Source organism: Canis lupus, chromosome 3 (genome assembly GCF_003254725.2).
Source record: "Canis lupus dingo isolate Sandy chromosome 3, ASM325472v2, whole genome shotgun sequence".
Taxonomy (NCBI): Eukaryota; Metazoa; Chordata; class Mammalia; order Carnivora; family Canidae; genus Canis; species Canis lupus.
The window spans coordinates 37,574,936-37,596,913 of record NC_064245.1 but is presented as its reverse complement, the minus strand read 5'-3'; the positions used below and the strand labels follow the sequence as shown (position 1 = coordinate 37,596,913).

The window sequence follows — 21,978 nt, the reverse complement described above, 5'->3', positions numbered from 1 at the left end:
GGCTTTTTTGCCCCGGCCCCCCACACACACCCAACCCCCCCCCTTCCTTCCTCCCTCCCTCCCTCCCTCCCTTCCGTCCCTTCCGTCCCTTCCGTCCCTTCCCTCCCTTCCCTCCCTTCCTCCCTTCCCTCCTCCTCCTTCCTCCCTTCCTCCCTCCCTCCCTCCCTCCCTCCCTTCCTCCCTCCCTCCCTTCCTTCCTCCTTCCTTCCTTCCTTCCTTCCTTCCTTCCTTCCTTCCTTCTTCTTTCAGTCCAAGAGCAAACCCTTTCCTAGAAGCCCACACCGTCCCCTAGTTCCCACCTCCTTACCAGCCCCTGGCAGAGGGGACCAGGGCACTGGTTCTCCTGCCTTGAATGTATGGCCTGCATCCTGACAGTGGCTAACTCACCTGGCGCACCTGGCACATCCTTGGAGGCCGGTTCTCTGCCCTCCAGTCGTAGGAGGGTGGCCCCGGCACGTGGTATCTAGGAGGCTGGAGGGGCCTCTCACACCTACAGTTACAGATCTGAGTCTGCTGCTGCTCACCTTCTTCCCCCTTGCCTTCTAAGTCACACCAGGTCTGTGAAACTATCAGGGAGCACCCTCCAACAAAACAACTAGCAGTAAAACCCATGGACTTGAGCCCTGGAAGTCCTGCCCCAGAAACCCCTGCCAGCAAGGTAGATTGGGCCTCCTCACCAGTTTTGAGTTTCCCCTCTTCCAGGGAGCTCCCTTGCCCCCTCCCCCATTCCCAGGAGGATCTATTTTAAGGGGAGCTTTCAGGATTGCATTTGGAATATGCTGAGGGATATGCCAGGCCCCATGTGATGTGAGTGTGCCTGGCCAGGAAGGCATAGAATATTGTTCCTTCAACTCCTGTTTGAAATTTTGCATTATTTGTGTCTAGTGTTTCCTAATTTGCTGTGGATTCTTGTTTTTGATTTTTTGAATAGGTAATAAATATGTTAGCGTGTTTTGAAATCCAAGAAATTGAAGCCGTTTTCAAGATTTCCCTCCAGCCTCCCAGCCCTCCGTCACCAGGTCATCTCCGTTCTGACTTTCTTATGTATGTTTCTGCACAAATGCGCAGATACATAGGTGTACACACACCGTTTATTCTATTTTACACATTCTGCTCCAAACCTCACTTTCTTCCCTCAACAGTACCACTTTAGAGATCTCCCCCTGTCAGTTCAGAAGGAATCCATTCCACTTGTTCAGAGTATTCCATTATATGGGCGTTCCAGAATTGACTTATTATTAACAGGCCCCATGGAAGGATGTGAGTTGTTTTGAGGCTTTTGCTGCCTTGAATAATTAGGCACATATTCCATTTTGTAGCTGTGCAGGGATGTGTATAGAATAGGTTCCCAAAAGTTGTTTTGTGGCATCAAAGGTGGTACACATTTGTAACTATGAGTAGTATCGCCAAGTTGTTCCTCCGTAGAAGTTGGGGCAATGTGTACTTCCATTGGTGAGTGTGAGAGTAGTTCGTGTTCCTGCAGCTTCGCTGCCTAATAGGTAAAAAAATAGGGTTTCAGTGGAGTTTAGTTTGCATTGGCATTCTGATGGGTGAGGCTGAGCATCTCTGCAGATGCTGGGAGTCCTTTGTGTTCTTTTTACCAACTACCTTACAGCCTTTGCCCATATTTCTGTTAGGTGTTGGTTTTTCCTCTTCTGCACCCTCTTTATGTATCAGAAAGTAGGGCTTCCTGGTGTGAGCTGCAAATATTTTTTCCTTGGATTGTCATTTATCTTCTACCTTTGCTTCTGGTGGCTTTGTCCTTGGAGAAGTATTTTATACTTTTGTAGTCAAATTTATCAGTCTCTTCATTTATGGCTACTGGAGTTTGATTCATAGAAAGAACTTCTACCTAGCATGGTCCTTACTTTCTTTCCAGATGCTACTTAGCTGTCCTTAAACATTTTTTTAGACCCTCTCCCCTCCACCCATATGAGATGTTCATTTACACTAAATGTTTCCCACTGTTTTAGGGTTTAGTTCTGGCATTTCTCCTGTCCATTGGTCAATTATCACCTTATGTGGCAGTATGTTGAATATCTGATGGTCCACATCATTCTTTATTAGTTTTCCTCACTATTTCTATTTGTTTGTTTCTCTGTAGGAATTTTAGGATCAAATTACCCTACTCCAAAACAAAGCAAGGCAACACCAAAAACACCTACTTTAAAAATACACTTGTATCGATTGTAGAAAGGTAGATTTTGTTTTAACTATGTCCCCAAGGCTATATGTCATAGTCTTCAACCTCTCTTTATATCCTGCCACCTCTGGCTCCTGCAAGAATGAGTGTAAGGCAGCATGTGATTAGCAACACTCCTATACCCCATAACAGCAGCAGGAGACCAGGGTGCCCTGGGGCAGGGGCAAGGCGGGGGGGGGGGGGGGGGGGGGGGGGTTGGTGGTGGTGGTGGTGGTGGCAGTTCCAGCAAAGATGAATACTCACTGGTGTGGGGCTTCAGTGTGTAACCAGTGGTTCCCACCATGGTCATTTGCCAGTGGCTTGCTCATGAGAGCCCCTCTCAGGGGGCTCAGGGGCCCAGGAGCAACCCCCCCCCCTTCCAACCAGTGATAACAGTGTCTCTCATATGGGCAAGTATGTGCCCATTTAAACCTTAGGTAACTGTAAGAAGGAACAGACAGGATGACAGCCCCTGAAGCCATCAATAAATGAGCAGGGATGTGGGGTAGGGCAGGGGCTGACCACTTTAGCGGTGGCTTCCATTCAGAAAGCACCTCTCCTGCTACAGGCAGAGTCCCAGGGAAAGAGGGGTCCCCACTGAGTGGCACCTCTCCCTCCTGCTGGGCCTCACCTCTCTCCTGCTATACCACCGTGGGTAAGGGCTTCCAGCTGGGGCTTCCTAGGAGGTAAAGCATCTTCACGACAGCTCCATGGGGGTCTGTAAACCACGGACATTTTCAGTAATGAGTGGAGTAACCAGTGACCTCTGGATGAAAGGAAAATCTGCTTTCTGCCACAGGGGACAAGCCTTTCTGCTGACCTGGAGTCTGCCTGTGGACCTGGGTTTCCTTGGAGGCTGGCAGCTGATTGGCTCCAGTGGCTGGCCGCCTGCCAAGCTGCCCCAGAGTGGGAGGGTGAGCAGGAGGGATTCCCTGAAGTGAGAAACATGGCAGTGTTGAAGTGGGGAGCTGGAGGTGGCCACATGCCAGTGGCCGCAGATCAGAGCTATCTGTTGATGAATGACAGCTCATTTGCTGGCAGTGAATAGCCAGGACCTGGGTGCTGGGGCCTGGGAGCCTGGGAAAAGCTGTATCTCTGTGGAAACCTCTCTTTGTGCTTCCCTCTGAATCTCTGACCAGCCCTGCCCTTCAGAACCATCAACTCCCCACACACATACCCATGTGGATTCCTTGTGCTCACTGAGGTCCGTTCATGTGATTTCAGTCGATGGATCCATCTGCCCTTCTCTCTGGGGGCCTTCTGTTCAGAGCTGCATCCCCTCCCTTCTTTCTCCCACAGAGGGGAGCTCAGCAAGCCTTCCTAGAGCCCTGGCTGGTATAGCCAGCCTGAGCTGAGAAGAGCCAGCAGGAGGCTGGGGGGCCAACAGGGCAAGGCACTTAACTGCCCACAGGCAGAAAAGGCTTTAGTCTACAGACTTTATTCTGGTCCTGGCTCGATGTGAAGCACTGGGAGGCAATACAAAAGGACCCCCCAGACTGCCCACAAGAGGCCCCCAGATAGAAAAGAACTGCCATGTGCAGGTGCTGTTGGAGCCAAGAGGGACCCACTCACCTGTAGGAGTTGGCAGTTTGGCCAGAACTGGTTGGAGCAATTGAGATAATTGGGAGCATGCCCTTTGGACAGGAGTCAGAGCTGGATGGAGTCTCCCTGTGGCAGGAGCCTGAGCTCAGGGCATGAGCTAAAACATGCACACTTCCCAAGCAGTACCTGCAGGGTGCTGGAAGGGGGCGGGGGCAGGGCCCAGGGCTGGGTGCCCAGTCAGGGGCTCAGGCGGTAGGAAAGCCCCTGTGCTCCCAGTCTGGCCTCTTGTAGCTTCTGGGAGGAACAAGCTGTCCCAGCCCAGGCCTGTGGCTTGGGCAAGAGGAGCATGTGGGACGCAGTGTTCCCTGATAAGATGAGGCAATCACTCTCACAGCCTCACTGCAGCGCCAGAGAACATTTATGTAACCCCTGCCCTGCGCCTATGAGCCCTTGGCCTTGGCGCCCCTGCTGCCCAGCTGCCCCTCCCTTACTATGCACTAACAGCACCATGCCCTGTATAGGTGCCCAGTTATCCCGAGGCCCAGAGTCCTGGCCCTCACAGCCTGGCACCTGCAGGCCCCTCCCCCAGCTCCCCCCCCCTTGACCCCGACCTTCCCCTAGCTTCTCTCCTTCCCTACCTCCCTGTGTACCTAGTACCCTTCATCTCACTCCGCCTTCCCCTCCCAAGGCCCTCTCACCGTTCAGCCCCACAGCCCTAATCCTGGTCCCGTGCAGCCCTCCCTTCATTGTAAAGAGAGGGCCAGGGGATTGGAGAGGGCCCATGCCAGGCTTAGGCTTCAGGCAGGAGGCTGCAGGGGGCTGAGCTCTTATCAGGGTTCTGGAATCCTCCATCAGGTCACTTCTGAGCTAGACTGAGCACTCCCCTTATGATGACCCTGTGGTACTATTGCTGCCTATCTATCACATGCCCAAGAGGAAGCAGATGCAGAATTTAAGCCCAGCAGAAGGGATGCTAGGGTTCATTGAGTCTGGGCCAACTTCTCGTAGGGCCTGGACCTGCTCCAGTCTGGGTGTGCTCCCTGTATACTAACTCAGCCCAGTCACACCAAACTTGAGGTCGGTCCTTAGAAGAGTGAGGCCCAGGGACACCTGTAGGTACCTGAGACCCCTCTAGGAAGCCATAAGGTCAAAACTATTTTCAAAATAATAACATTATTCTTTTTTCTCTAAAAGAATACAGTGGAATATTCCAAAAGCTACATGATGTGTGATGACATCATCCCTCTGACAGCTACTGGAATAGCTGTAGTTTTTAGTTTAAATTGTTTTGTTTAATTTCTAGTATGATAAATATCAATGGATATAGTCCACATAAATAGTCTTTGGATCCCTCTCTACAAATACGAGAAACACCGTCATGGATGACTGTTTGCCTGTCTGGCTTGCTTTCCCCCACCTGTTCTCAATTCTCCTGGCTGTTCCTCATTAGCCTCCTGGGTGCTGCTTGCATGTCACCATGTAGAGGCCAGCCCAGCCAGACCCTGGTGCTGCTCCTTGCCAGCATGAATCATAAGTGTTTTCTCCATCTGTTTGTAGACCAGTTTATTGCCATCTGCCCTCCTGGAATGGGCTGACAGAGGTATAAAGGATGAAACAGGGAGGACCCTGTCTGCATAATGACCCAGTCCCCAAGGCCAGTCATTGGATCCATGTTCAGTAAAAGTGCCAAGCTGCTGATGCCCAGACGGACCAAGAGCCGTGAGTGGCCTAGGGGTGATCCCGAGCTTTCCCTACCTTCTGCTGCTCTAGGCTCCTTGGTACCAGCATCCCATCCTACTGGATGCTGTAGTTCTCTACGGCCCTGACATCATTGTAACTAATCTATAATTACACCCTATAATGCCTCCCAGAGCTGCAAGCATAAGGACCCTAAAAAGGATAAGCCCCCCTGTGAGGGCCCAGAGCTTATTAGAAAGCAAAGGTGACTTTGAATTTGGGTTCATCCTCCCCTACTCCCACCTCAGGCCTAAATTTAAGAAGACACAGATGACAAAAAGAATGGATAAGAGCAAACATAATAACTTAAACATTTCAAGGGTAAGCATTTGGCATATGCCAGGCACAGTGCCACGATCTGGTTGCATGTGACCCCATGGTACAATCACCATGTGTACCCCACTATGGGGATGGGGTAGTATATTCATTTCCTATGGCTGCCATAACATATTACCATAAACTAGGTGACTTTAAACAACAGAAATGCACTTTCTCACTGTTTTAGAGGGCAGAAGTCTAAGATCAAGGTGTTGGCAGCTCACTCCTCTGCTGACCTCTGTTCCTTCTGACAGCTCTCCTGGTGGGGGGGGGGGGCGGGGGGAATCCATTTCATGTCTCTCTCCTAGTTTCTGGAGCTGTCTACAATGCTTGGTGTTCCTTGGCTTTTGATGTATCACTCCAATCTCTTCTGTCATTGCTTGGCCTTCTCTTCTATGTCCTTTCCCCTTCTTTTCTAAGGACAATTGTGATCTCATTAAAGATCCTTACCTTAATTATATCTACAAAGACCCCTTTTCCAAATAAGAAAAAGGATTTGAGGATTCCTTGGTTCAAAGAATTAGGACTTGGATGTCTTTTTAGGGGGGCACTCTTTACCCCACCACAGAGGACAGAGGTACTTACCTGAGGCTGGATCATTAATACACTGTGAAGATAGGTCTACACCTCATCCGTCAGACTTGGCACACCAAACTCTTCAACTCAGCACACAGTCACATAGAAATGAAACCACTGTATTTAATGCTGGACTTTTCAAACATTTAGTGACCATTGTGTATTGTGAAATTCCTAGAGTGGACTTAGCATGCATCATTTCTCAAAACTTTATTGTTGACAAGATTTTTTCCTCTGAGAACCGATTAACAATGTATTTAATTCTAAAAAGACACATAACATAGAAGAGCTTTTAAAACAACAAAAATCCTGTTCCCAGTGCAGCCTCACTCCACAGCACTGCTCTGATTTTAGTTGTCTTGGTGATTACTGACATAAATAACCTATACGATTTTTTTTACTGTTTCTTGATGTATCACATTTAGATTTGATCTGTTATCTCCCTGCCATGAAATTTAAGGATTTAACTCATTCCTACCCCTCCCCTCCTCTCCTCCCGAATTGATGGATATATTATTCAAATTTTTTATTATCCTTATAACTTTAACCTCATTTAGACATTTCCTTTGTTCATATGTGTGTTCCTACCATTTTCTTAAATCTACATTCTCTACTGAGGCCATGAGTCAGTTGTATGGGTTTTGTCTTTAACAGTGATTCTAAACACTGACAACTAACTAGTGTGCTAGGGTTCACATGACCATGACTGTGAAAGGATTGCTTCCATATGCCAGGGCCTGTGCAGGGATTTCATTCCCTCCTGCTGCCTCATGGGGTTGTTGTGAAAGATAAATAACATAACATACAAAAAGCCCCTTAATCAGTGTTTGGCTCAGAGCTCTTCCCTGATTGCTCATAGTCTTGTAGCATTTTAGTTTGCTTCAAATTTAGACCCCAGTTTTTTGCATGTCTTCTATTTTTCCTGGAGTTTCTAATTGCCTCTCTTTTTCCTTTTAACCAAAGAATTGTATGTGCCTTTACTGTGTCCTGAAGTTTATTCAGCCTCTTAATCATACCTCTGATGCATGGAACTCACTTTCTTCTTAGAACTATCCCCCTGTGAATCCTGCCTCGGTGGTCCCCAGGTCTCTGCTTCACTCTCCTGAACGCTCTTCATTTTTCACTCACTTCTTTGACTTCTTGTTTTTGTTTTTTTTTTTTTTTCTCATTTTTGCTGCAGTTTGAGAGCTAAACTTAGAAGACTCTATTTCTTTGTCATCTAGAATCCTGTGTGATTTATGAGAAGTCTAGTGTGTGTCCCAGCCTTATTCCCTTACAGGTAACTTGGTGTTTGTTTCTCACCTCTTTAAGAAGTTTTGTGGTCTCTTTTTACCCAGTGTTCTGACATTGCAGAATTTCTCACAGCAGGAGCCTTTACTCACTACCCTGCCCACCTCTGTGCTAGCCCATTCCATGTTAGTCTCCTGTGTTTTTTTATTCTGACATATACCATTTTGTTTCTTTGGTAATTTGTTCTCTTCCCTCTTTTTCTGTTGTTTTGTTTTTTAAACGAACTGAAATTAGTTAAATATTGTATCGCCGGGATTGGTTCCCTGTAACTCTGAACTATCATTTGTAACTTTTAGATAGGTTTGGGAAATGATGGTTTCCTCTCCTACTTGATTTTGAATCTCCCCCTCCAACAAACACCCTTTCTTCCTCCCCAAAAAAACAGAAACCTGTAAAATGAATGACAACATATACAATCACACATATAGCTCTTAGTTTCAGCATTACTAGGAGACAGAGAACACAGCAACATTCATGTTTTAGAGCTTTTTTGATGTTGTTCCATTTTTCTGGGATATTTACTTGAGTATATTTCTAGCTTTTCTGTGGAATTTTTGTTTGGGTAACAATACTCTCCATTTCTAAATACTATTTTTTGTTCTCTGCACTTCCTTTTGATGGTGTCATGTTTGCTTTATGCATGAATTTTGTCTGAAATTTCTCAGAATACTAATTAGAATTTTTAGGTTGACATCCTCTTCTGTCTCCTGACTTCACTCTTTCCTCTGGAGTAAGCTTGTTTTGTTGCTCATGGACTTTTCCCTTTCATGCTGTTGGTTTTCATTGGCCATCTGGCCATCCTTGGGTGTTTATTTATATTTAAGGTTGATGTGCTCATTTAGGGTGGGTGGTATGGATTTCCTCTTCCAGGTAAAGGTGGGCCAGCTTCAAGGACTGGCTGTCGGCTTTAGGGCCAGAGTTGGGGAGGGAGTGGAAGGTAAAGAGTTGAAAGGGTGTCTGTGTGGCCACCCTCAGTGCCATAAGGGCTGTATTCTGGGATGCCAGGAGCCTCTGCTGGTTCTCTCTGATTAGCTGATGTTTTTTTGGAGGGGTGTGTGTGTGTGTGTGTGTGTGTGTGTGTGGTTTAGAGTTTGCCAAGGTAAATGCTGGCCCTGTTCCTTGCTCTGAGCAAGGGATGGGAGGGAGGTAGGGAGGTCCTGATTGCAGCCTACTTTTGTTACCTCCCTCTCATGGAGTGTTCTAAGTAGCCATCCTTGTCTGTCTCCAAGCTTGGGTCTGCAAGAGCCTGTTGTAGTCTCCTGCTCTGCTGTTGCCTGTTGGCTGCATTGGAACTTCTGTAAGAGAAGGAAATTACCTGGTCTTGGCGCGTCCTGTTACAGATGAGGAAACTGAGGAGGAGTGAGAATGGTGGCAGACCATTTGGGTTTGGGAATTGTCTCTTGGCCGTCGAGGGTGTGGGGCTCTGGAGTGTGGTTCCTGTAGGGCTAGTGTGGGTCCTCTCCCTCCCTTCAACCGTTTAGTCCTGGTTCCCACTCTTTGATTCTGAAGATGGGCCTGAGCTCCCTACAGGCCAGAGCCAGGGGATCTGCACAGGCTGTTGGGTGGCATGCTCCCTGGCTGGCACCATCACCACCAGAGGCCTTGGGCCCCGCCACCACATTACCTGAGATGCTGCCATTTCATCCGCTGCCTTCCTTGGGTGCTGGCTGGAGGGCACTGGCAGGGCATTCCTTTGCCCCATGGGTTTGTCGCAGAGGGAGGGGAGGCAACTGGGGTGGGCATGGGGGAGCGGGCTTGCAGGAGGGCAGGGCCAGGCGGGTACTGACGCTCCGCCCCTGTCGCCCGCAGGTGAGAGGCCCTTCGCCTGCAGCTGGCAGGACTGCAACAAGAAGTTCGCGCGCTCCGACGAGCTGGCCCGGCACTACCGCACACACACCGGCGAGAAGAAGTTCAGCTGTCCCATCTGCGAGAAGCGCTTCATGCGCAGCGACCACCTGACGAAGCACGCGCGCCGCCACGCCAACTTCCACCCGGGCATGCTGCAGCGGCGCAGCGGGAGCTCGAGGACCGGCTCCCTCAGCGACTACAGCCGCTCGGACGCCAGCAGCCCCACCATCAGCCCGGCCAGCTCTCCGTGAGCCCGGCCGCGCCCCGCCCCGGCAGCAGCACAGCCCCGCCCAGGGCCCCGCCCCCTCCCTGGGGCTGCCCGAGGACCCTCCACCCCCACTACAGCCATGAGCAGACGCTCGCCCTTCTGTTCCTGATGCCGTGTCTTTCCCTTTTGTAAGAAGAAAGAAGAGAGAACTTTATGAAGTCAATAACAATAACACAACAATTTCTTCACCTCAGGTGTCAAAGTAAATTTGTAAAAAAAAAACTAAAAATTTTCAAAAAACACCATTCATAAATTGCACAATAGACATACCCACAAAGGTGAGATTCAGTGGTGTTGAACCCCCCCCCTTTCTCAGGGATGGACATGTTCCACAAGGTCAGTGAGGACACCCCCTTCCTGCCGCCTTATTCTGTACATAGATTTGCACTCTGGAGTTTTCTGTTAGGTTCAGGGACACACTGGGGACAGAGACAAGCAGTGCAGGTGCAGCTCAGCATCCAGCCTGTGGGTGAATTGGTCGGTCCGTCCTGCATGGATGTGGTCACTGACACTTGCTTTCAGGCCATGTTCCTAAGCTGAGGGCCTCCCCACCAGCCTCTGCCCCAGCAGCCTGGCTGGGCTCAGGACATAGATGTTCAGAGGGATGCCTTAAGCTGTACCGGGCAGAAGAAGCACTCCACCTGGGGAGCCCATTTCCCTCTCCCTGCCTCCAGGAGCCGCCTTCTGGGCCTCTCAGAGTCCTGGAAGCAGAGATGCAAGCCCTGATTCATCAGCCTGCTGCACCACCTAAAGTCCGTCGTGAGGGGACCTTGGGGCCACGTTCGCCCTGCCCTTGGCCTGCTTGAGGTATGTGCTCCACGGAGGGACACCTCCTATCCTGTGTCCTGCAGAAGACACATGGGGACCTCTCACTATTTCACATTCTCTGACTGGAAAGTAGAGCCTGGGAATCCCAGTCTTCTTCAGAGATGTCTGCAAGTGTCTCCAGTCCCTGTGTTCTCCTGGACTGGCCCTGCTACCAAGATACCTTTGTTTGGAATAGCAGGGAAGGTTGTTGGGCCCCCTGGCCAGAGGCCCAGTGTGTGTGGCCGTGCATGTGGCAGTGCTTGGTGCTTCACAGAGACTGTTCTGTAGCAAGAGACCGGAACATTGTGACTTGGAACTTTTCGGGAGTGGTAAAGCAGATGTAGTGGGAAATGCTGTCGGAGAATGTGCATTGTTTCCTCCCCGGGGAACACCAGACAGAAAGTTGTGGGAAATACTTTGCTCACACCCACCATGTTCCCAGCTCAGAATTAGCAAACCTCCAGCTTCTCCATGAGCTTTGCACCCCCTGGACTTCTCCTGTTCCCTCCCATCATTCTCCTGCCTGGGCGGACCCAGCCCATACCTGTCTGTGGCGCCTCAGGGCTGTGGGTGCTCCAACCAGGTTCTGCCGGGGAAAGGAGGAGCAGAGAGCTAAGCACTTTGTCTTGGAGCCCCAGCCTGAGCCCAGCTGGGGTCTGAGCCCTGGCAGAGCAATCAGGCTGGGCTCCAGCGTGCTGCTCCTCTGCAGACATTTGGAGGTTCCTCCTCAGTGCTGCTGTCCAGGCACTGCCCTTCCCTTCCTCCTCAGAGTTCGGGCCTGTAAATACAAGCCTCCAGGACAGTGTGTGTGTGTGTGTGTGTGTGTGTGTGCGCGTGGGGGGGAGGGGGGTTTGGGGTGGACTCGGGGTATTTTGCAGAGACCTCTGCTCTTTTTGGTGAGGAGGAATGACCCTTGGGACCTCAGAGGGCTGTAGATGGGCTTCCTGGGCCCAGAGTGCCTTGGTTGTGGCCATCCTGCTTGCACCCTGACCTACAGGGCATGGGGTGCAGCACAGAGAAGCCCAAGGGACCCCGGCCTGGCTGGTGCTAATCGCCCTTGGCTGCAGCTTTAGGCCAGCACCCTCTGTCCATAGTGACCACAAGGATGGCAATCTGCTGTCTGTAACACTTGGATGCCCCTTTCTAACTCTACTGTGTGTCACCTAAGATTAGCCAGTGGCATGGTGGTGGCTTCTGAGTAGCATGTTAGGTACCAAGTTGGGCAGTAGCATTGTTATTGCTGTGGGTGGAAGCCCACAGGGATGGGGGTCAGATGCAGGGCTGACTGCCCTGGCTGCTGTGCCCCATTTGGGCTGCATGACAGTCCTGCTTGCGTTTGGTCTGGGAGAGAGGGTAGAATATCCTATAGAGACCTGGACAGAAGAGCACCCTGAGTGCTTGGGGTGAAAGATCTTCATGCCCAGTTCCAAAGTGAGGCCTGGAAGGCCCTCGGAGGCCCCTCCCAAAGTTGTTTCTGTGTGAGGCATAGAAAGCCACACTGAATACATTTCACGTCTCAGGAACTCACATTCCAGGTTCAGGAATTTTATTCCAAAGTCCTTTGGTGTGCTCACCGTCCATGGGTCCCCGAAGGCAGGGAGAGGGAGCTGTGTGTCTCTGGGAGGCCACACAGTGCTATCCCCTGTAGGAGCCAGGTTTCTCCTTGTGATCTGCCCACTGGCATCTCAGAAGGAGGGTTTCTAACCCCACATCTGTCTACACATAGGAAGGGGAGTAAGGACTCTAAACCCAGTCATCTTGGAATAAAAGAAGAGCTGGTTTGTTTTAGCGGCGGGGTGGGGGGTGGGGGAGGGAACACGGGTGTTTGCTGTTTCCAAAGAGAGCACTTAATTTAATTTTTCCTCTGAATGACCCAGGGCTGTTCCGTCTGCTAGATGGAAAGGTAACATTGCCTTAAAACAGAAATATGCAGGCATTGGCTATTTTTGGCAAATGAGTGTGTCTTCATTCCCAAAGTGGTTCTGATCTAATAGCAGGGTGCAGTCTTTCCACTCTGGGCCTGGCTTGGGAGGTGGGGCACCTGGAGGGAATTCCCTTCTGGCATCCCTGGGCACTTGGCTTGGAGCTTCCATCAGACCATCCTGACTCATCTGGGGCTGATATTCATCTCACTTGAAGGGTGGGAAAAATCCATGAGCCTCCGGCGAAGTTTACATGGGCTCTCACTGGCATCTGATCATCATGAAATGAGTGCTCGTGGAGGGGGGCGGTGGGCCGCGGAAAGCCACCTCCCTTGGGCCCTCACTGAAAGCAGTTATGTGGGGCAGACCTTCCTGAAACAGCCTGCATTTTCTTCTAAGATGTAGAATGTTTTCCCAGCCTGGGTCTATTTCAGGGTCTTTCATTTTTCTGGTTAATGGCCATGCTTGCTGGCTTCAATGTGATTGAAGAACCCATAGGACTCCTAGACATAATAGAGAAAACTCAAACCTTTATTTTGTAGCAGACTTGTTCTCACAGGCCAAGGGGGCAGAAATCTCAAAATGAAGGTTGCCTGAACAAAGGGAGAGTTTTCTCCAAAAAGTCCTAAAACCATCCCTGGACTCAAGCATCAGGGGCTGCTGTTTAACTCACGTCCCAAAAAAGAAAGCCCCTTTTTGTGTCAGCCACATTTGGGGACCAGTTGTCGGCTCCCCCATAGGCCCACTGAATCCTACAGCCATCCAGAAAGAAACATGAACACAGATGTTTCCATGAAGGACCCCGGGGTCCTCTTCTGTAGGGTGCTATGTAGGACCAGGCAGTGATGCCCTTGATGGGAATGTAGTCCTGGAGGTACCCTACCTGCATCCCACCACACCCCCACAAATGGCACTGGAGGTGCAGGACACCACCCACCCTTTATTCTGAGGCCATGCAACCTGGTAGGTGCAGCCACCAGGTGCAAACGTCAGTGGGACTGGGTCCCCAGATCTCACCTACGCCCTGGGTCACATCTTAGACCAGTGGAAAGTGACTTGGTGGTAGGGACAGGCAGGCCACAGGTGGCCCCCAGCCCATTTGTTGGGACATGAAGAGAGGGTTGGTGGCTTTCTGTGGTCCCAAGTGAAGTGTGGCAGAACTGGGGTCTCCAGTCAAGCTTTCTGCCGTCCAGCCCAGAGTCTACAGAAGACCCAGCCTCCTTTCTTGCCAGAAGCAGGTGCTAAGATGGACTGCACAGGGTCATAGCACACTCCCTAGGGACTTCATCCATAGTCTCAGTGAGCAGGAGGGCCACCTAACAAGAAAGTGTGATCTGAGCAATAGCCTCCCCTTGTTATTTTGACTCCTGGTTTGGGCTGTTTACAAGGATCCTTGATTATTTTGACTTCTGGCAGGTATCACTGATTTTTTTGTTGTTTTTAAACCCTTTTGCAAAAACTCAGTCAAAAATAGTGCTGGACGATATAAAGGGTCTGATGTAGCGGTCACATTGAAAACAGAGATGCTTCGTTGGTCACCCACATCTTCTGCTACCCAAAGATTCCATATGTGAGTCTAGTGACCATATTTTCCAAACCTAAAATCAAGGATGTGGGTTGATGCTTTCTGAATGCAGGATTGCTCTGGGAGGAGCCAGCTCCTCCAGCTGACATTCCCAGTTCTGAGGCTCGGTTTCAAAGGTTTGTCCTAGACACATTCCAGAGAATTTTGTACCAGAATTTGGATGCACAATCCAGCTTACTACTACTGATAAATGCCTGAACGTCATTTAGGGCAATGCCCTTTCCCCACACACTGTCATGTCCCTTGTTGGTTTGAAGATTGGATTTGGTGGGAACTGTGAGCCCCGAATCCGTGAGGGCAGAGGAGTGTACCTGTATGGCCTGCACTGACCCCCTGGAGCAATGTTGGCCTTGTGGTGTGGCCAGCTGGCCCTGCCAACCTCTCCACTTCTTATGCAGCTTTAAAACCTTACTACTTTTATTTAAAGATGAACAAGAGGAGAGTGGACCACATGTACAGCTTGCTCCAGGGGTGCGAGGGCATTTTCCTAGTGACGTTGACAGGATGCTGTACATGCTCATTTAGAAACCCAAGGATGTGAGCTGAATGCCTGCAGGACAACCACAGGTCTGGCAGGAGATCATCCCTCCCACTCAGAGCACAAGGCCTGGGTGTACTAGCTGGATCTGTCCCCAGCCCGCCCTGTGTGGGAGGTGATGGGGCCACTTCCCAGTGTGGGGAGCGGTGTGGCAGCTGTACCCACTCAGGGTGCCGGTGTGCAGGCAGGCGGCTTCACTCCCTAGCCTCACCCTGGAGAGTCCTTGTGCCTGGTGCTGAGGATCTCAAGGGCTCAATGGTATCAGTGTGAGCTATGCATTGTGGGGTGTGGGGCTTGCTGTGTTTCCACATGATGGGGAATAGCTTGTGGGGGTGTGCCAGGTGCATGAGTCAGATACTCTCAAACCCACACAAATGACCCCTTCCTCATCCAAAGTCACTGATGGAGCTTCTCTGGAATCGTTTGCCAAAATCCCAAGGCAGACTCCAAGGGTCCAAGACCATTTCCATGGAGCATACGTTTTCCTTTTCTGTAGGAACTTTTTTTTTTCTTTTTAACCAGCACCACACCATGCTTCCAAAGGCCACGTTTCATCTTTCCTGGATCACTACAGTGAAGTATTACAGTTGTACAGTTCCCAATCTGGCCTTGGCTTGCTCGGATAAAACTTTGTATGTATTTTGTATGGCATAGATTCTATATTGTAATGATGTCCTATGCAAAAAAAAAAAAAACTAAAAACTAAATTGTAAATTTTATTGTTTTAACGTGTATGCATGTTTAGTGACGTTTACATTTTGAAATAAAATTTATGATTCATTATTTTATTTGCCAGAGTTGGTTCCTTAGAGAGGCCCAGGGTGGGGGAGGGGAGTGACCAAAATGGACCACATCAAGCACCTATATATGTATTTGGCTGAGGGGGCAGAAACCAGCCTGGAACTCTGCAGGTCTTCTACAGAAGAGGCTTTGCAGAGAGTGGCTATCCCCTCCCACTTACTCGGCCTATTTCGGCTTGTCACAGTCCCATTCCTCAACTCTACTCCCTCCCCCCACCCTAAGAAAGCTCAACCTGACAGTTGCATCCCCAAGAGCATCAAGGAGAAAGGTAGACCCTCAGGGAGGCAGTGATGGTGAGTTTCTGAGCAGGGCATAGTGACTGTCCTTGGAAGTCCCAATAAACACCTGAGCTTCTCTCCCCGAGCAGTAGCCCCATTTGTCAACCCCAGTCACCCTAGGAAGTTCTGAAAGTCTGTCAGGTGCCTACCAGAGGTTGGCCTGCTCCCCTTACCCCTCTGCACAAAGTCCAAAGAATGGCCTGTATGCAGCCATTGCAGTCCCTGAGGGTGGCTCTGGGAACTGACCCCAAAGCACGCTGCCACAAGTGCCAGCCCAGAGCTGTGGGGACAGGTCTGGGGGCCCCGGGGACTGGCATGGTGTGTGTTGGTGCCAGAGCTTGTTTACATCTCCTGTGATCATTAACCATCCCTGGCTGCTCCCCCCAAAGGGCATTTCTGCAGCAGGCAGTGTAAAGCCTGCAGCTAGTGGGAAGAGATGGGAGATGGGGTCCGAGCATGGAGAGAAGGTACAGGTGCTGCCTGGCCCTCGCAGCCCCAGCCAGGTGCAGATGAGGGCTCCATCTGGGGATAGTGCAGATTCTTACATTGTCACCTGTCGTTTAGAGAGCACATGAAAACACGGAGAAATGTAAAATAGTAGTAAGAGACTGGCATTGGAGTTGATCAAAGGTGATTTTTCCTAAAGCTACATCTACCCTGGCAGGCATTTCCTGATAAAATCTCTTCTGTATCATAGACTAGGAGGAGGGGATGCAAAGTGAATGCACTGAAGCACAGTGGAACTGTCAGGAAACTGTCAGGAAAACAAGAACACGTTTTCAAACAAGAGTCTTTTGGTGCTTAAACATTCAGAGCCCAGTCTCGGTTGGAGCAATTTTCCCAGGACAGCTGTCATTCCGCCTTCTCAGAGACCATTTCTTTCTGCTCAGGACCTCCCTGATCGCACGCAGCAAGCCGGATGGATCCACTTCCATAAATAGTTGTGTGTTGAGAGGAACCCAAATGCTTTAGAAATCCTGTTGGGACGGGGGAAATGCAGCCATCACTTGTGACATCGCTACTGAGGTTTGCGAGAAGTTTTGGGTTCCTGCTGGGGTTCCTTTCCAGAAGATGGGGGCCTGGTATTCAAGGAGCCTCCATCTCAGGGCCCAGGAGCCTCCTGAGACCTTGAGAGGCCCTCAGTAGTGTAGAAAGAAGAAAATGGTCAAGCAGTAGGTTTTCCTGTGTTTAAAAAAACATGTATTAGTTTGTGTGGCATAAACATAGCACATCAGCAGTGGGGCGGGGGAGGGTCTGTGCTAATAGGATCTCAGAATTGAGCAGGGACTGGGTGTTGCAGAGTGGGCAGCCAGTCCCCAGACACTCCTTGCCGAACACTCTGCATTTTTATCAGAACCTCGCCTTACAGAGTCAGACTTGGGGCAGTTGTGTGAAGTATGCAGTGTGGGGAGGGTTTGCACAGTGACAGGAATGTAGCAGTTAATGTACTGGAGAACAAAGGATTCAACATGGCATCAAAGGCCAGTAGGATGACAGCAAGCCCCTGACCATAGCCAACGAGATGAAGTTTGCCTGCCCCAGATGAGACGGGCCCATCTTACCACCAATCTGGAAGACACCCAGCCTCTGGCTGGCTGGTGCTGACCTGCAGCAGGTCCCGGAGGGCTCAGGGCCTGGGAGCACCCAGGGAGTGCTGTCTTTGAGCAGGTGGCAGGAGGGGTGGCACCTGGTTGAGAGAGTGTCCAAGGGCAGAGGCTGGCCAAAGCTAACAAACTACAGCAAACTTACCATCGTTTGGCACCAGCCCTGTAAGCAGTGACCACCACACTGCTGGAGGTATTCAAGCAGAGGCTGAAATGCTACCTGTCACACATGCCACCAATCGATTTTGGATGGGAGCCCAGATAGTATGCAGAACTGAGGCCACAGCATCTTCTGGGGGGACCCAATGGGGCATAATCCTCTAAAGCTATCTCTTTGTGGCCTTGTCAGCCATCTTGGGGGTGTGGCTGGTGTGTGGTGGGTTGGGCTGTAGAGGGCCTTGAATGATGGGTTAGGCTGTGTAATTCATTCTGAGGACTTGGTTGGCTCAGTTCCCCCTAATCAAACCTCATGCAGCCCATGATAAAATTCCTGCCATTAGCACCACTCCCAAGGCCTGAGTGCAAAGTGGGTTGGCCCAGTGATAGCACCTGGCTTCTACTGGCAGCACTGCCACCTCCACGCTGACCTCCCACCATCATGGATCAGAGATGCCACAGCAGCGTCCACAGGAGAGGCTGGTTTGGATGGAGCTGATGTTGGGAGCATAGGGCCCATAGTAGTTTCTGATTCCTGCTGTAACAAACCACTGCCAACAGAGCAGCTTAAGGCAGGACATATTTATTCTTCAATAGCTCTGGATGCCAGAAATCTGAAATGAGTCTGATAGGGCTAAATCCAAGCTGTCAGCAGGACTGGTTCCCTCTGAAGCATCTGTTTTTTGCCCTTTCCAGCCTGTAGAGATCACCTACATTCCTTGACTCCTAGCCCCTTCCTCTATCTTCAGAGCAACTTCCCTTTGACTGCCCACCTGCCTCTTGCAAGGAAGGGCCTTTGTGATTCCATTTAGGCCCACCTGGCAAGTCCAAGATCACCTCTCCACCTACCCCAGCCCTGGTGGCCTTCCTGTACCCATTCTGAGCCCTGGGAGAGCATGGTGGCAGCACAGGTGACAGTGGAGAGACGCAGGACTTGACCGACCCCTATGTGGTAGGAGCACCCTGCAGTCACACGGGAAATCAAATCGCACGGAGCTCCTGTCACCTGCATGACCTGGTAGTCCTTCACAGAACTTTCCTTCAGTGGTCAGCTCTGAAACCTAGAAATGACAACCATGCAAATGTTAGTCACCGCACTGTGGTTCTTTTTAAAGAAGTGATGGGTCCTCTAAGAACTGCAGCCCAGCTGACCTGTGGCGCCTGGGGGGGCCTCAGAGGCATCTCTGAGCCTCCACCCCAGGGAGGTCCCTCCCTGAGCCCTGCCTGCCTTGGGGAAACAGGCTTGGCTGGGTTCCAGTCACACTCGTGAAGTTTGCATGGAGTCACCAGATGTCAGGCGCCAATTCAGTGGGAATTGTGTCTGTGCCCAGACACCCGGCTCCCTCGGTCTGGCCTCCGCTCCCACTCGCAGCCTCCAAGGTGACCCGGTTGGTCGCAAAGCAGTGAGGAGGCTCAGTCCTCCTGCAGATCCCTTTTCCGACCGCCCACTCCACACCCTGGATGCAGCTGGCAGAGCAACATTACCCTCATTCGCCAGCAAAGCAGCACTCATGGACTCAGTGTGCAGCTCTACCCCTGTCCCCGTCACAGTGTCTTGCACTCCCAGCCTCACAACAGGGCAGTTAGTCATTTGTTAACTCCCCCGGAGCACTGGGTGAGTATCAACAATAAATAGCAGTATGATTTGCATAATCAATAGGCTTCCTCCTCCGGGGAGTCAGCAGCACCCAGAGCCCCCCAACGAGGTATGCTTATGGATCCATTATTGCTTTTGGGAAAGGGTTACTGACAGCTGGCTCTGATGCACACCAGCTGCACCCTGTCTTCTGTCTGTCTCCCGGCCTTCCTAGCAACAAGCACAGTCTGGAGGTTTCATGGACACCGATCCAGATCCTAGGCTGGTCAGGGCAGGGCGCCCAGAGCAGGCATGGTGGCTCCATCCAGGCCTCTGCAGCTCTTTCCCGGCCCTGGTCCAGGGAATTTCTTACATGAACATTTCACCTTGGGAGGGAAGGTCAGCTGCTAGAGCTTGAGCCTTGACTGTAAGGGAAGCACAAACCCCACATCGAGGAGAGTGGGTGTCTCTAGTGCAGAGGTCCCAGGCTGGGTGAGGCCCACAAGGCCAATGAAAGCAGTGATCAGCTCTGCCTGGGTGGGGGTGGGGAGATCAGAACTCACCATTCCAGGGGCACCTGGGTGGCCTGGTCAGTTGAGCATCCAACTCTTGATTTTGACTCCAGATGTGATCTCCAGGTTGTAGGATCGAGCCCCATAAAGGGCTCCTCACTGGGCATGGAGCTTGCTTAGGATTCTCTCTCTCTGCTCCTCCCTCCTCTGTGCTCTCTCTCCATCTCTTAAAAACAAACAAACAAAAAACACCTCACCCCTCCATTACATATATTCTTGTGAATGCAGAGAATATTAAGTAATGAAACACTTAGGAGTAAAGTGGGTAAAGCGTCTGCCTTTGGCTTAGGGTCATGATCCCAGGGTCCTGGGATCGAACCCCACCTGAGGCTCCCTGCTTAGTGAAGATCCTGCTTCTCCTTCTCCCTCTGCTCCTTCCCACCACCCCCACCCAGCTTGTGGTTTCTCTCTAAAAGAAATTAAAAAAAAAAAAATACTTAAAAGAAAATAATTTGTTGAAAACACCAAAATGTTTAACATGGTGTAAACAGGGATAGGGGATTGGCTAAGTGAACTATGTAACATTAACTATTTCTAGTACCCAATATATTATTAAGTAAAAAAGGTCAGGTAATAAAACAGTTTGCAAAGTATGATCACATGGTATTTAAATTTTTTTTCTCTATAGTTATATAATTGTGTGTATGTATATATGCACAGAAACATTCCTGGTAAAAGACAAGACTCGAGCAGTTTTATCTTTAAGCAGTAGAAATTACAATATATTTTTACTTACTTCTCTTGTATATTTTTAAGTTTTCTTTTTTTAAAATTTTTATTTATTTATTCATGAAAGACAAACAGAGAGAGAGAAAGAGAGGCAGAGACATAGGCAGAGGGAGAAGCAGGCTCCATGCACGGAACCCGAGGTGGGTCTCGATCCCGGGACTCCAGGATCACACCCTAGGCCAAAAGCAGGCGCTAAACCACTGAGCCACCCAGGGATCCCATATTTTTTAAGTTTTCAAAACTACTCAAGTATAACTTTTGTAATTAAAAACCACAATAGCACTTTTGTGAGGCGAGGGTCCATGACTGCCCGAGGGAGAGCAAAACCCAGACACACCTCCAAAGGCTTCTAAACACCCAACCACTGAGGAGGGGCATGCCCAATAGCTTCTTGCCCATCCATGCAAAGGTGCAATGCAGAAATGAGTGCATCAACTTTAGTCCTGAAACAGTGCTGCATAAAGAAGGCGAGCTGCAAACAGGAAGCACTGCCATAGAGCAATGTGCTTGCGAATGCTGGAAAACACAGGGCAATGCCATGTGTTCCTGGCGCATGCATCCCCATAGGCCAAGTGCACAGAACCATGTAAGGGAAGTCAGGGCAGGTAGCTCTGAGGTCTTCACCTGTACCTGCTAGGTGGTGGAAGCTCTGGGTTGTTTTTTCTTTCTCCATATTTGCTCTAGGTGTGAAATGTTCCATAATTTTACGTGGCCCAAGGATTCAGTTCTTGCATCCGGGCTCATCCTGGCAGGCCTGCAACGATCCTCAGACTGCACAGCCTAAAGTGTGCTGTGATGGCTTCGGGCTGCCCTCCACTCTAGGCAAAGCGTGGCACCAGGAGCCTGGCTGCTGGCTGGGACATAAGCAATGCTTCACAAGAAATAAAAATAAAACTGCTCCAGTCGGAGGGAAGTGCCTGGGGGCGGGGCGGGGGTGGAGCAGGCGAGCTCCTTGCTGGGGAGCCTCGGAAAGGAGAGGAGTGTCCATTGATCTGAGAGGATGGAGGCCAGGAGGGGTCCCAGTTACCTGCTCTGGTACCTGGAGATGCCATCTGGGGGTGGAGGTGGGGGACTCATTTTTCCTCACCCCAGCTGGCACTGTACCCTTAGGTAAATGTTTGAATTTTTTTTTTCTTCTTGTATGCAGATACAGCAAGGAAAGCATGCTCTGTATACATTTGGTGATGGTTGTAAAACTAATTGAGAAGGTGCCAGTGAAATGCTTTACAGAGTAAAGCAGCAAAATATGTTGACTTTGCTTTATGGAGTGTTGAGTCATGGTGTTCAAGGACTTTGGGAGTAATCCGATCATTGGTTTCATTTTTAACATTTGCAAATTTTAATCAAAGTAATACATGTGAACAAGGTTAAAAAAAACAAATAGCAGAAAACCTAGTGATAAAATAATCTCTTTCCTCCTGCTCCCCACCCCGACCAAAGTTCCACCACTCCTGGGATAACACTTTTGTTTTTCTCATTTCTCTTTTTAAATATCTTGTTAGTTATTCCCTTAAGCCTCAGTGAAATGCTTGTCTGCCCTCCTGTTTTGCGACTTATAAGCATTTGACAAAATATACTGGCTTCCTGATGTGAAACAGGATTGAGTAATTCCACCTATCCGCCCTGTAGTTACACGACGAGGAATGCTT

The 21,978-nt window shown here is 50.1% G+C and overlaps 1 protein-coding gene and 2 long non-coding RNA genes across 4 annotated transcripts in view; 1 reads left to right on the top strand and 2 right to left on the bottom strand.

Moving 5' to 3' along the window:
• KLF13 (KLF transcription factor 13) overlaps positions 1-15,401 on the top strand; it is a 50,260-nt gene extending 34,859 nt beyond the window's left edge. The window contains exon 2 of the mRNA XM_025437090.3: positions 9,455-15,401. Coding sequence (XP_025292875.1) covers positions 9,455-9,744 — 290 coding nt within the window. The 3' untranslated portion in view covers positions 9,745-15,401. The remainder of the gene's footprint in view (positions 1-9,454) is intronic.
• On the bottom strand, positions 250-4,050 carry LOC118354245 (uncharacterized). Of its 2 annotated transcripts, XR_004814387.2 has the most exons (5): positions 3,755-4,050; positions 3,003-3,114; positions 2,814-2,900; positions 2,166-2,277; positions 250-1,492 (listed from the first exon to the last, which is right to left on the bottom strand). It is a non-coding gene; the product is annotated as an uncharacterized LOC118354245 (long non-coding RNA). The 2 variants fall into 2 exon arrangements; XR_004814386.2 differs by lacking the exon at positions 2,166-2,277.
• Positions 14,847-21,194, bottom strand: LOC118354246 (uncharacterized). Its single transcript, XR_004814388.2, has 3 exons — positions 20,960-21,194; positions 19,592-19,766; positions 14,847-18,513 (listed from the first exon to the last, which is right to left on the bottom strand). It is a non-coding gene; the product is annotated as an uncharacterized LOC118354246 (long non-coding RNA).
• Between the last annotated feature and the right edge of the window lie 784 nt (positions 21,195-21,978).